Here is a 14,984-nt window from a genome sequence, read left to right on the forward strand (position 1 = left end):
CCTTGTCAAAGGAGCCATTATCAGTCCAGGTGTGAATCTGTTACCTAACAGCTTCCACAACCTGCAGATGCCGACATGTTCAGAGGATGGAGGTCGAGTCTTTCCCAATGCTGGCATGTGAGGAGGGTAAAGGTTCATCCTGAGAGGAAATATTCACTTTACCCTGAAACTGTCCAGGAGCCAAAGTCAACAAACATGTAATGTGGTTCGCCCTGTCAGAGACGAACAGCGGCAGCGCTCTGCCTCGCCCTGAGGCAGCGGCACGGCACTGAGGAACGCAGCGCGCCAAAAAACCTGAGCAGAGGTGCATTTCAAAAAAATCTAGAGCCAAAATTAAGAAAAAATGTCATTTAAACTGGTATAAAACCATCAAATACCTGCTAAATGAAAGAAAATAAAACGAAAACAACCCAAAGCTTCATCTACTTCAACCAAATACAGAGTAAAAGGTAACAAAAGGTCATAAGGTCACAATATCCTAACGTTATCTGATGTAAAACAAGAAGACCACCAATAAAAGACCACAAACTAAAGACATGAAGATCAGTCAGGATAGTCAAAATGCCGCAATAATTAAAAATCAATTGTCAGCTCAACCAAACTGGAAGAATAAGATGCCAGAAGTCAAATTATGATTCCACCTCAAACCAGTTTGTCACTCAGCATGCCTCTCCCAATACGTCTGAGTTAATTAGAGTGGAAGGAATGTGTTTGACGCAAAGCAGGGAGATCCTCCAGAACCTGACACCAGCAGCAGGACGTCGTCATGACGATTCCCAAATGAATTGAGGAATCATTCGGAGGAATCCTGATGCGTTCGATGTTCTGTACGTCAGCGAACTCATCCGATCAGATTCTCATAGGTTAAAGATTCTCAGCTCAGCAAACATTTATCAAACGTGTCTTTATTCCTCTTTCAGTATGTACATATTGCACAGAGGGAGTCAGTTTGAACAATATAAATATAGTGGAATAGCTTTACGTCAATGAACTGATGACCTTTGAACCCTAATGGTTCACTGGTCACCAATGGTTCAGCTCATGGTCCATCGTCCAAAACAAGTCAAACTCTGATAAAATGTCCCAGGTTTGTTTCCAGAGCAGACGGTCCATCAGAAACCAGTAAAGCCACTGGTTCCAGTTGCTCTGGAAGGCAGCAGAGAGGAGATAAACTGGTGTCAAGATTTCATGAGCTGTTTAAGGCGCGAGGTGGAAGATTCAGAGAGTCTGTGGGTCCGAGAGAGAGAAGAGAAACAGGCGAACTGAACGAGTTCATCCCAACGGTGGAGACTGTTCTGTGCTGCTGGATGTGAACGGTTTGAACTTTGACATCAAGTTTCTCTTGTCTTCAAGACGTCTACTGTTGGTCATCAGAGGGAACCAATATGGCGTACGGCGACCACTTCCTGTCCACAGGCCGTAGGGGAAACCACTTCCTGTCCACAGGCCGTAGGGGAAACCCCTTCCTGTCCACAGGCCGTAGGGGAAACCACTTCCTGTCCACAGGCCGTAGGGGAAACCACTTCCTGTCCACAGGCCGTAGGGGAAACCACTTCCTGTCCACAGGCTGTAGGGGAAACCACTTCCTGTCCACAGGCCGTAGGGGAAACCCCTTCCTGTCCACAGGCTGCAGAAGAGAGACAAAACAAAACTCTGGAGATGAAAATGTTGGACTAATTTGTATACAAAAAATGGAGTAAATTTCTGCCATAAAACTGAAATTTTGACATGAATTTCCAAAATTCTTTGGGAAAAACTCAGATTTTTCTGAAAATTTTCAACTCTGGAAACTAAAAATCCCAAACCAATCCTCACATAGTGACATCAAAATGGTTGAGAATCAGAATTAACGTTGATGTTTCGCTTATCTAATTATTAATAATTATAACAAATAATTGATTATTATTTAATTATTACTGAAATCTAAATTGTTTTGTTTAATCCAGTATTTCTGGAATCAGGAGCTGAACTCAGTCTAATGAATTCAGATGAAACAGTGAATGATCACTGAGACTGATCCGGAATCAAATGTACACATTTATTATAAAATAGCCAAACTTTACCACTGAATTATTCTGTGAATATTTTCTTTCTTTTACGATTGGATTGCAATATAACTCTAGGAATATTTACTGAATAATAAAATGGGACTCAAATCTGAAGAATGAACTGTGACAGAATGAAAATTAACTTCAAAACCAATTAAACAGGAAAACAAAGGGAATCAGAAGCATAACTGCAGCTTATCGTGTCGTAAAGCAGAACAATACAGGAGGATCAAAGCTAAAGGAGCCGATATCCGGAAAGCGTTTTATCAGGGTCGGATCCGCCCTTCGCTTCGGACAAGAAATCATCAAATTTAGCCACGAGTTACGGCTGAACTCAACCAGACCAGAAACGAGGTTCTGGCCCAGTTTGTACACAAAGAGGGAGGAGAAGAAGGTGAGAAGGAGCAGAAGGAATGATGGGAAATGCAGTTCATGTCGTTTGCTGGTGGAATTGGAGATTCTGGTTCTCAGAAGTAGAAAATTTTCAACTTTTGGAACTCAGAAATTTGCCAGATTTTTCTTTGTTTGGAGTTTTTTGGAGGATATTACCAGCAGCTAAAAACTACTCAGAAATGTATTCATCTTTTTTCTTTCTATCTACACTGGGGATAACAAGCGGCTGTAAATTTCCTGCTTTATTTCAACAGACATGATGATGATTGAAGGATGAAGTCGTGACTTTTCTGTTTTTCTCACTGCTGGGATTTTTCCACATGCTGGCTTTAAGTTTATTAATTTATTTCTCTTTTTTTGCAGCTCATTTTCCTTCTCATTAACGTGATGCTGGATATGAATCCTCTGTCCTTTGATTTGATCAAACTCTGTATTTGTTTTAGTGATATCTTTAAATCAAACTGTGCAGAAACCTTTTGGTTTGGTCAACAAACAGAAACATTTTGTTCTGAGGATGAACTGAATGTTGTTGCTCTCTGCAGGTTTGAAGCTGGTTGTAAAGTCATTTTGTGGCTGATTTCAAGCCTTTATCCTCTCAGGCGCTTGTTGCACGCTTCACAAAGTCTCCATTGTGCAGAAGACGTTCTTCTTCTGTGGTCTTGTGGTCTGGCTGGATGGGCGGCTCGCCTGCAGCGCTGCAGACATGTCAGATAAAGATGCTAATCCCGTGTTTGAGTCGATGTTTGCTCGGACAGAAACCAAACTTTATGCGTGAACTAAAAGCTTTTAGGAAAACAGAAGTGTTCTTAGCCCTAAATCTCCTAACATTACTATTCAGGATTAACTGAATTCCACATTTATCCTTTGGACCGATGCAGCACCTGAGATGATCTGCAGCATGGTTGGAGTCAGGAGGATTGTGGGTGCATGTTGGCGCTCAGCTTACCATCTCGCGGTCTGTTTATCTCTCGGCACAGCGAGGGCTCTTGGCCAGTTGAGTCAGCAGACGAGCACATCTTTTATAAACTGCAGCAGAAGGAAACAACAAACGTGTTTATGAGGCTGAAGAGGAGCTGCTAAAAGGAGACACCACCTGCAGCATCACGAGGTTTACCTTGCCCGGCCGCCTGGCCGCCCGGCGCGGAGCGGCCGCCTGCAGCCACCAGGCCCGACTCCATCAGGACTGGAATAACTCACCGAGTGGCAACAAGGCTGCAGCCATTAATCTAGCAATACTTTACATCTCAGTACATGCAGGGCATTCATTTGCTTTAATTTAAAACATCCCATAATAGTTCAGGACAGGCAACAACTCAATTAATCCCATGATTAATTAAAACAAGCCCAATAATTTCCAGGGGCTTGATTGATCATTTTTCTCTTTCTACCAAAAACTGGATGATAAAACTGAAGGCTTGGTCTCAACAAGCTGTTTGTTTATTTTTTTATGAATAATTGTGTTTACAGAGACTTTTTAATTCATGTTATTCATTCTTTCTGTTGTTTCGTTTATTTATTTTGGATATTTAAAGTGACTTCCAGTTGCACCGTTAAATGTTCCTATGAATTTAAAGTCTATTTATCTTCTTACCGTTAGATTTTACTGCAAAAACACAAAATCTTACCAAGTATTTCTGGTCTGGTTTCTAGTGCAAATATCTTGGTTTACTTGAAATGAGACAAAACTAACTTACAAGTAACTTTTCAGAAAGAAATAATAATTTGTTATAAATCAATAATTTCTTTATATTGATAAAGTTCTAGTTCCATTGGAAGATTATTGGGAAAATGTCTTGTTATAAGTGAAATAATCTCACATTTCTTGCTGAAAAGTTACTTGTATGTTAGTTTTGTCTTATTTCAAGTGAACTAGAAATTAAACCAAAAATATTTGGTAAGATTTTGTGTTTTTACAGTGTAACTTTAAAATGGTCCCAAAAACAAAAAAACAACAACCCAGCAATATTGTCGTTTATCATAATAACTTCTGGGACAATTAATCGTCCAGCAAAATGTGTTACCATGACAGCACTAGTTCAGGATATGAAAAATAAAATAAAGGAGCTGTTTTTGTATTCTCAAACTCATCAATAAAAGCTATTTAATATATATACTGCTCAAACAAATAAAGGGAACATTTCACTTTCATTTTGTGTGTGGCTCCAAATCCAGGCCTCCATTGGTTAATAAATTTGATTTCCATTGATGATTTTTGTGTGATTTTGTTGTCAGCACATTCAACTTTGTACAGAACAAAGTATTCAATGAGAATATTTCATTCATTCAGATCTAGGATGTGTTATTTGAGTGTTCCCTTTATTTTTTTGAGCAGTGTACTTTTTAAATGTTTTCTTTGACAGCGATCCCAGACTCACAAGGATTGTCATGCCTGAATCAGACGTGTGTAAATCCTTCCCGGCTGTAAATCATGTCGTTCTGTCAGGTCGGCTCTGTTAGCTGTTACCTGCATGCAACATTAAGTTCCATCTGTTGATGCACAAAGACACCAGCAGCTTGTGGTTAAGAAAACTCAACTTAAGTAAACAATTCCCACTAGAGACTGACAGGCATCAGCCAATAAACTGTCAGGGTTATGTAAACAACCACCGGACAAGTTTGAACCTTCCCAGCTCCTGTAACTTTCACCTCTAAGAGCAGAAAACCGAGCTGCTCACACCCCCACACACACAGGTTCACATTTGTTCGTTGTGGTGACACTGACAAATATAACACACTCCAGGGATTCGCCGTGACGTTACAGAGGATTCATGTAATTATGAGACAATATATTGAAGGTGGACGTTTGTCCCTTCATGTCTTCATCGTACATGTGATAAATGAAAGTGGGACATTCTGGTCAGAAGGAGCCATTTTGGTTTGAATTATTGCTGTAATTTGCTCCACTGATTGGAAAAGATTTTAAACCCACAAAATCAAAATCTTTTTTCTGCAAACTGAACTTCCTTCTTCACCAAAACGAAACAAAATGAAGGCGTCAGATTTTAGCTGGTAGTTGTCTTTGAGGCATTTCTCCTGCTAGCGCTAGGCTAACACGCTTGTTTTGGTTATTTTTACCCAGAATGCTCTGCGCTGTAGTCCACTTCCTCCTTTTGGAGCAGTCTCTAGTTCATTTGGTGTTCACATATGAATTCAAACTGAACCTGAATTCACTTCAACCGAACCCAAAACGAGGTTTAATCCAACTGGAGTCAGATTAAAACGGACTGGAGTCAGACTAAAGCGAACTAAATGATGCAGCTCTAAAAATAAAACAATCAGGTCAGATATTACAAATTGTTTTACTCAGATATTATTAAAAACACTTCTTTGGGTTTAGAAATGAAAATCTCATGGTTGGATATGGATGATAAACTCAGTTACCGCTGAATTTACTTCACTAACTTTAAATATTCAAAATGTATTTATTGATGTGAGACACAACAAGCTACCTAATAAAGTTTGCGTCGTAAAAGTTTCCTCTAATTTTGGCTTTTGCTGTCATTAGTCTCGCTCTATAACTGATTTGACTAAAATGTGAAAAGATAATTCTATGTGAAACTCCAGCAAACATTAAAGTTTCTACTGTCCAGTTTCCGTGGGTTGAGGCATCAAACAGTAAAAACATTCAGACTGAAATCAATCAGCGGCTGTTTGCACTGCAGAGCGTCTTCATGTACAGACTGAATGATAACACTGAGTCCCAGAGGCGCATGGAGGGAACATATTTGTGTCTGAGCGTTTCTCTCCAACACAAACATCAAACTGCATGCATGGTTTAAAATCAGAAGAGTTGCAGCTGTTGCGACACGATGGCGGTGTAATACGGTGTGACTGTGTGTTAAAACATGCCTTATCTTGCTCTTTATCTGGGAATCCTGCAGGAACACGAATCACTAGCAAATATTTAGCAACCAACCGAGGTTTAGATGAAAATGCAGATTGAATCTTTAGGTCGGGTCACGGATGGTGAGTTCATGGTTCAGGTTCTGAGAAAAGGAAATCTAGTTATTTAGTGCAGCTTCCTGCAGCGCTTTGATAAAAACTGTTGGAGATTCAACCGAATAACAACTTTACAGCTAATAGTTCGTTTTAGAAGTCATAATAATAATATCTGTAGTTTTAGCTGAACGTTGTCAGGGGAAATGATCAATGAGTGAAGTTTCCCATATTTCAAATCTAACAAAATTGCCGTCAAAAATTTGAGCGGTAAAAATGTAATTTGCGTCCCTAAAAATATTTTTAAAGATAGTAAAAAGTTTGTTTGATTTTGTGAATGTGAGCAGGAGGGATGGTTAAACTTTTATTAATATCTTTAAATGATAACGGCACAAACGAAACTTTGACACCAATTGAATAAGGTGGTGAGGAAACTTCACATGATTCTTTATGCAGAGGGTTTATTTCAGCTGGAGGAGGAAAGCGGCCGTGGCACTTACAGGCAGGAACCGTGCAGTCCCTGGTGTTGTTGTAGAGTCGGTGGAACTGTTTCCGGCACTGAGGTTTGAAGTAAAGAGGACCTGAGGGCAGAAAGGCTCCCATCAGTCAGGCTTGTTCTAAAACATCTGAACTCTGAGACTTTAAACCACAACAAACCCAGCTAGCAGGGAGCTGCTACATGTGATCAATATAGATAATAGATCTGATAGAATATTCAATATATTGGAATATTCACTGAACTCTGATCCAGAACTGCAAGGCATTTTGGGAGATGTAAAGAAAAAGATTTTTCCGCTCAATCTCTCACGATGAGCTGAAAGTGAGCAGGAACAACTAACTCACTCATTCTTTGGTTACCTAGCAACATCTAACTCACTCACTCGTTACCTAGCAACAACCTGCTGAGTAACTGGTGCAGCAGTAGTTTCAGTTTTCTCCTCATAACTGATTAAACTAAAACACAACGGTGTGAAGGGAAAACTGTGGGTCAAACAGGAAATGTCACACCTCCAGTCTATTTCAGGTATTTAAAAGAAATAGCTAATCAATAATCATCAATAATGTTTGGGGCTGCGGTGGAGCAGCCAGGGAGAAAAGAGAAGCAGCTCCATCGGCGCCCGAGGCGAAGCGAGGCGGGTGATCAGGCGCAGTGCAGCGCATGACGGGAGGGAGGAGGGACGTCAGGGCAGGTGGCCGGGTCCAATATGACCGGGAGAAATGCTGCTTACGTTTACTAATTAAAATAAATGACTAAGTATTATTAATCTGTAGCCACACTCTGTGACTGAAGCGATAAAAATACTGCAGTAGGTTGAGGGATAAAGTAATTTGTTTGGGTTGAGGCAGCAGAAAGTTTCATCATCAGGAGGAAATCCTTAAAACACGTCCTGTGTGAGTTCACAGCTTCGGGGAGTAAACCGCATCATTTCTCTGAAACAGAGTGTTGCTAGGCAACGTTCCTACCTGTCAGGTGCGTGATGAACTTCTCCTTGTGCTTCGGGTCACTGAGGCGACCTTCTGGGAAACAAACAGATGAATTTGTTTTAACATTTTAAACACATTAATCCTGAATCTGACAGAGTGGCTTCAGTCATGAAGATCGTCATGGTAACACAAGCAGCTGCTGGTTGTGAAATCCTCCAGAGTTCAGAGTCAACATTTCAAATTGTTAAAGATTTACTGAAACATAAAGCCTTCTTTCTGAAATAAAGAGCTTACAGTAGAACGGCCGTACTGTAAAGCAAACTTAAAGAAAAATGTGGGAGAAAAGTTAACGTGACAGGAATCGTCCTGAAGGGAACCTTGTGATGCGGCGGCTGTTTCCACGAGGCTCCGCTCAGCCCGGCGCCGCGGGTCGGCCCAGTCCACGACCTGCACCAGGTCACGACCCCGGTCAGCTGAACGAGCTGAGCGGCCATCAGAACCCTGGACAACCTCACACCCTGAACCCCAGCTGTTCGCCAATAATCAATACACGATAATCACTGATTAAACCCAATAAAGAGCAGAATTAAAGTAGATTTTCATCTATTTGTAGAATATGGATATAGATGTGTTCACACTTTGGGAAAAAACAGAAGAAGAATCAAATCTCTAAGATGGAAGGAAACTGGTCTGAATGTAGTAGCGCCCCCTGCTGGGGAAAGAAATAATGATGATGAGGAAAAAATTGGTAAATATTGTTTTGAGTTAATTGCCAAGCCTGTAATCAATTAATTGCAATAACATTTTAAACTAAAACTATCTCAACACATTAGCAATATTTCAATTCCGAAACCATTTTTGATGCAAAATTATTAAATAAATAAACATATGAGTTCAACAAAAACTAATATTTATTGTTTTTAATTAGTTATTTAGGTTCTTCAGTCATCAGAAATGAGAAATTTAGAAATGTGGACGCTGACATATAGCGTTAGCATCATGTCTATCAATGAGATGCTATTTTAGCCTTTTGTTTAGCAGATAGGCTAACTCCTTTTAGCACAACAGAAGTCTTTTCCAGCGTCCAATCAAAGTTTTGAAACAGAAATTAACCCTCAGTGGACCGAGAAAAAACGCTTTGTCCTCCGTTGATGTTGTTTGAGGGTGTAGCTTGTGTGTCGCGCTTACAGGCGTACCAGAAACACTCAAATACAAAGGTTCCGGCTGGAACAGTGTAATTAATTAATCTAAATCAACGAGTTAAAGTCTTGGACACCCTAAATTTTTACTGGCCTGGTTTGCATACACCAAAAAAAAAACTTTCTAAGTTTGAAAACAACTTTAAAACCAACAAAATAGCGTCAGCCTCACCAAATAAAACCTCAGTATCCCGGCAACAGAAAGCAGCTCTGCTGTTAAACCGACTCCTTCCAAATGTGCAAACTTTGATGGTCAGACGAGACAAAGACTGATCTGTTGAAGCACGGTAGTGGCAGCATTATGCTGCTGGATGAAGTGAAATAGAGATGAAACTGTTTTCACAATCGGGACTCTGAATTTTGGAGCAGGTGTCTGTTGCTTTATTATTCCGACCAGAGACTCGGTTCTGTCTGGACTCACCGTGGTTCGACCGGCTCGGCCGTTTCGGACCCGCCGCTTCGTGCCCGCTGAAGCCCACCGGGCCCCTCCGGTACCGGGCGACCAGCTGCGCCAGGCTGTGGCGGCCCCTGCGCGCCTCCGCCTGGGGAGCGGAGCCCCGGTGCCGGGCGGCCGCCTGGCAGCGTCCCGGCGTCTGCAGCAGGATGAAGAGGAGGAGGAGGAGGAGGAGAAGTGCGGACCGGACGGAGGTCCGCGGCAGCAGCATCACTGGACCTGCAGGGACGAGACGAAGTTCAGCTTCTGTTAAAAAACAAAGTTCCATGTTTGAGATTTGGGATGAGAAAGTTTCATGATGAGAGTTGAAGCGTGATGCGGGACTCCCCGCAGCGTCCCGCAGCGTCCCGCAGCGCTCGGTTACCTCTCCTCTGCGGCTCCCCGCGGCTCGCTGCGCCTCCTCTCCCCGCCGCTCCGCGCTCTGCGCCCGGACTCTCCCTCTCCGTCTCTGGGGACCCGAACTTTCCGCTTCCTTTCGTGTCTGTGTGACGTGTTACCCCGGGTTGGTGTGGATCCGAGCCGCGTGGCGCGCTCCGAGTCCCGGTGTCATCTTAGAGCTGCGCGCGGGGCCGCCGAAGCGCGTGGAGCGGGTCCTTCATCATCCTCATCAGCAGGAGAGAGAGTCGGTTCTGCAGGCTGCAGCTGGAGCGGGTCCGGTTCGGCTCATGCCTCTGAGCAGCAGCGGGAGAATGGACCCGAACAGACCCGAACCGACCCGAACAGACCCGAAGCTCGTGCTGATCAGGTACCGATCAGAATCTGAACCCTCTGTGGAAACGGACCTGTGTCTGCTCTGCTCTGCACGCGCAACTCAACTCCAGCAGATCACGGAAATGAGGAAGAGGAGGAGGAGGCGCGTGCGTGTCGGCATGAAGCAGCGCGCGCGGCGGAGGCAGCGTGACGCAGCAGCAGCAGCGTTCCTCTCAACGGAAGGCAAAATATTCCACACTGACACTCCTCATTTAGCTCTGAGCTTTGACTAGGCCGTTCTAATTTTGACTTGGGGTTCTCTTGGTGGAAGGTGACCCTTGACCCCAGACTCAGGTTTCTGCTGCCGCTGATGGATTTGGCTCCATCTGTCTCCCCACAGCATGATGCTGCCACCTCCTGCTGGAGAATCGGCCTTTATAAAGGGAAACTTTGGAATTTCTGCCAAACAAAAAAGTTTACATGAAATCAGAATACAGCATTTTGGCTGTTGCTTTTCTTCCTCTTCAGTTATGAAATATTTTCTGTTCTTTTATCACATTTAATGCCAATAAAATAGATTAAAGTTTTGTGTTTGTAACAGGATTCAGTATTTGTACGACGGCATATTAGAGATTAAAGAAAGGAGTAAATTTGGGACTAAAAACTGAAATTTTCTAGAAATAACTTGGAAATTTATCAGTTTCAAAATAGCAAAACTGAAAAGTTACTTGTAAGTTATTTTTCTCTCTTTTGAAGTGAACTAAGATATAAAACATGTTAGCAGAAAACAGTGATTATCTGAAACACACACACCTCCTGCTGCTGCTCCACCCTTATTGGTCCTGCTGCTATCAGCTCAGACTAATCGTCGGCTTCATGAACATGAGGCATGAGCCGAACCGGACCCGTTCTACAGAGGGAAGGCGATCGGATCCGACCCAGCAGGAATGTGAGTGAGGAATATTGATGCTCTTCATTCAGCCTGCATCTGTTTACTCATGCCGTTTCTCTCTGCCATTCGTTCAGATCCAGACCTGCTGCCGCGTTCCCTACATGCCCGGCTTTGGACCAGCTCCAAGAACTCACAGCAGCCTCCCACTGGAACCACTGGAACCCATTAAAGGTCATTTTAAAAACAGTTGACCTCTCTGCGTTGCCATATCAGGGGGTCAGACTCCCACACTGAGGAGAAAACACTGCAGAGTGATGACTGTCGGATTCTAGAAAAGGCTGGAAGAAGTTCAAGATCAGCTCGGACTCTTGGACTGAAAATCACTGATTTTATAGAAAAGTTTACCGAGACCATTACTGTAATCATTATGTGACTGTTGCTGCTTATGATCAGGTTGTTTCCTCTGGTTTTCAGTCAGACAGAAGAAGCATGAAGCATTTAAAAGCAACATGATTCCTGGTCAAATTCAGGATTAAATGTTTGCTGCTGCAGCTTTGGTGATGAGAAAAATCCTGAATCCAGCAAGTTAGATTATCATTTCCCTTCACTGCTCAGTCTGCGATTTCTCCCATTGAAATGGTTTCTCAGAATGAATTTCTACAAGACCAATCAGCAAACAGAAGGAGTTGTGAATGATGATGATGAGTTTCGGTGATGTTTTAGGATTATATTCTGCCGGAAGCTTTAGCAGCGGGAAGAAAAATCTAACTAAATTGACATCAAATATTTGTGCGACAAAAATGATAAAGATGTTAATATAAAAGTTTCCAGAAGTCATCATCAATATCTTCAAAGCAAAAGCAACATTAATGAAATTTTTGCTGTAAAATGATGTTCAGGACAAAGTGAAACATGATCTGGTTTCTGGCTGAAAAACTAAATAATGAATCCTTGATGTGAGACGTTTTTTTTTTTTTTTCACTAAAAACCAGAAGATCAGAGGTTTTATAAAGTTTTACATTTTCTCTCATGTTCAGTTGTTTCTTTATTCTGGACAAAATCCGCAATCACAGCTTTTCTTGGCTTTAAAGGAATAATAATACTAATACTACTACTAATAATAATAATAACTTCAACAAGCATTAAAGTCAAAATCTGATGAAACGCCTGGAAATCGTCAGTGGGATAAAAAAAGTCTAAGTTCATCATGAATCTGGAGGAACTTCATGCAGAATGAAGTTTGGATCCAGTTTTGCTGCAATCAGCAGATTAACACCAAGAGAAAAACAAAACATCTGGATAAACAGCAAAACAGGAAGTAAAGCCAGAAAACTCTACAAAATAAAGAAGGAAGTAACCAGAACCAGAACCAGAACCAGAACTGACCTCTCTGGCTGCACTTTGAGGCTTTTCCAGGTTTTCCAGAAACACGAGAGACGTTTCAATGTTTCAGTGGTTATTTAAAGATTTGGTCTGATTTAAGTGAATTTAGGTTCTGATTTCTGATGAAACTAGAAAACTTTCCCTCAGGATAAAAACGGCTCATTGTGGAGAATCAGCTGGAAGCAGAACCAGAACCGCAGACGTTCCCTTAACTCTGAAACGTTTCCTTACAGAACAGGAAGCTGTTTGAAAAGCTACACTGTAAAACATTAAGAGCAAAAATTTGGTTTATTTAGTCGGTGAACGAGAAATAATGTAACTGTTATTTTTCAGTTTTCACCAAATTATTCCAACATTGATAAATATCAGAGTTCAAAACTAAATATTTAAACTAAATATTTAAGTTTGAAATACATATTTAGTTTGTAAAATAAATATTTATCTAGCAAAATGCTTCACTTGGAGCTAAACATTTACTTTGGAAACTAAATATTTACCTTCCTAACCAAATATTTAATTTAAAAGCTAAGTATTTACATTGGAACTAAATATTTAGTTCCAAATATTCAGACTTAAACACTTACTTGGGACATAAATAATTAGTTTCCTAACTAAATATTTAATTTGAAAGCTAAATATTTAGTTTGTAAACTAAATTATGTATATTTTAAACTAAATATTTTGTTTTTAAATTAAATATTTGGTGTGTGAACTAAATATTTTGTTTATAGCAGTGACATTTGGTGAAAATACAGCCTTTTTTTCTCTGACAGATTAAATTAACCAAATTATTGCCGTTAATGTTTTACTGTGTCACTTTACAAACGGCATCTCTGATTCCAGAGGTTGATTCAGTGATGACCAGATGTGAGGAGAGACGGTGGGAATGATCTGGACTTCAGGGAACATGCAGACGTTCCTGAAGTTCATAGAAGAAGAGCGGGATCTGGAGCTCAGAGAAGAAGAGCGGGATCTGGAGTTCAGAGAAGAAGAGTGGGATCTGGAGTTCAGAGAAGAAGAGTGGGATCTGCAGAGTGAGGCTGCTGGCACGCCAGCGGCGGGCGGCGAAGTCTCGCTGCGATGATTGAGATGACTGAAAGCGTTCCGTTCTGCCAGCCGCCCTGCGTGCTAACGCTCCTCCACTGTCAACATGTTACCGTGACAACGGGAAAAACACACAGACGCACTCACGAGAGATTTCCCCCGATTCTTCTCCACAAATGCGATTAGAACAACTACAGGAGTTTGAGACGTGATGGTCTGGATCAGAAGGCAGTGGGCTGGGACCAGAACTGGACCTGTCGGGACCGGCCCGGTCAGAACCGGCCCGGTCGGCCCACCCCTGACTGAACAGCAGCTGAACTCCAGAGCATTACTGAACAAATCAGCACAACGATGGAGAAAAACACAGCACTGATGTTTTTGGCTCAAAATTCAGACAATCATAAAGTTGTGTGGCTCCATAATGACACTCATTAAACACACTGGGTTAGGGTTCAGGTCAAAGGTCAGCTGGTCCGTGGTAAACTATGTGTTCAGGCTCCAGAGATGCCAGTAAATCTTTTTATTCCCCGCAGACCAACATCAGAACCAAACATCCACACAGCTGAATGTTAGCATTTAGAATCAGATCAATACGATCCACTGTGTCAGCACTTTGCACGTCTGCAGGCGAAACGTAACGAGACAAAAACCGTTTCCTGTTGGATTCTCCCTCAGGACCGACTGAGTCTTCCTGACATGAATGCTGAGATTTGTCTGAATCTGCTGGCAGAGAGACGAACAAACTCCACTTGTTCTTCACAGAGATCAGCGGAAATATCTGCAGGAGTTAACCAGCGGCACTATTCTGCACATCCAAAACGCTCAGGGTCAAGGGTCAAACTGGGACAACTTCCAAAATTCTCTTTAAATCCTGCAAAATGACCCAAAAGTCCCTAAACTTGAACCTTCAGAACTTTTTAAAACCCAAAACCTTTGAAGGTTTTCACCTCTAACGACTGGAAAATAGAAGCTCCTGCGTTGAACTGAAACCTGCTGGATGAAACCATCTGCAGGCTGTCCATCATCATCATTAGCATCGTCTGCTGGTCCTGGACCAGTCTGCTCAGGTACCAGGTCCAAAAGCATCCCTGCAGCTCCTTTTGGGTTCCCCAGCCCTGAAAACCTGCATCAATAAGTCTGAGACTTACTTTTAGTTAAATATATTGCATTTTCTTCTTTTCTATACAAAAATCTCAAATGGGAACGTTTGTATTTGCATGTTTCTGGTAAACCTGTAAATCTGACACACAAGCTACATCCGCTAACAGTGATGGACGATGAAGCTGCTTCTCTCGGCCTTCTGGGGGTTAATTTCTGCCTCAAAACGATCTGATTGGTCACCATAAAAGACTGTTATTGTGTTCAGGTTGTGCTAAAAGGAGCTGGCAATGAATCTATTCAACATGTTGCACATGCTAATGTTAGCGTCTAAAGAAGCTCCCTGAATGATCAGGACTTCCTGAAACTCTGGAAAGATGAACTTTGCTCCACTCTAAAGAACAGAGTAAAAACAATAAATA

At 41.9% G+C, this 14,984-nt stretch overlaps 1 protein-coding gene across 5 annotated transcripts; it reads right to left on the reverse strand.

The window, feature by feature from the left end:
- Window positions 1-889: 889 nt before the first annotated feature.
- Window positions 890-10,589, reverse strand: alkal2b (ALK and LTK ligand 2b). Of its 5 annotated transcripts, none has more exons than XM_088003839.1 (6): window positions 9,820-10,589; window positions 9,423-9,674; window positions 7,842-7,892; window positions 6,878-6,958; window positions 3,388-3,467; window positions 890-1,627 (listed from the first exon to the last, which is right to left on the reverse strand). In XM_088003839.1, exons 2-5 carry the CDS (start codon window positions 9,664-9,666, stop codon window positions 3,403-3,405), a joined length of 441 nt encoding a protein of 146 aa, XP_087859965.1. In that variant the 5' UTR covers window positions 9,667-9,674; window positions 9,820-10,589; the 3' UTR covers window positions 890-1,627; window positions 3,388-3,402. The 5 variants fall into 5 exon arrangements, 4 of the variants coding, with proteins under 4 accessions (XP_087859965.1, XP_087859964.1, XP_014867230.2 ...); XM_088003838.1 differs by having other exon boundaries at window positions 890-1,567; window positions 7,842-7,895; window positions 9,820-10,579; XM_015011744.2 differs by having other exon boundaries at window positions 7,842-7,895; window positions 9,820-10,579.
- Window positions 10,590-14,984: the final 4,395 nt, after the last annotated feature.

Source organism: Poecilia mexicana, unplaced genomic scaffold (genome assembly GCF_051168715.1).
Source record: "Poecilia mexicana isolate PSO_F unplaced genomic scaffold, ASM5116871v1 scaffold_2, whole genome shotgun sequence".
In the NCBI taxonomy this organism is placed as follows: Eukaryota; Metazoa; Chordata; class Actinopteri; order Cyprinodontiformes; family Poeciliidae; genus Poecilia; species Poecilia mexicana.

Coding starts and splice junctions, on each gene's coding strand:
- alkal2b (XM_088003838.1), bottom strand. CDS start 9,666: ATGCTGCTGCCGCGGACCTCCGTCCGGTCCGCACTTCTCCTCCTCCTC. Junction 6,959..7,841: donor GTTCATCACGCACCTGACAG/GTAGGAACGTTG, acceptor TTCTGCCCTCAG/GTCCTCTTTACTTCAAACCT. Junction 3,468..6,877: donor GGACTGCACGGTTCCTGCCT/GTAAGTGCCACG, acceptor CTTCTGCTGCAG/TTTATAAAAGATGTGCTCGT.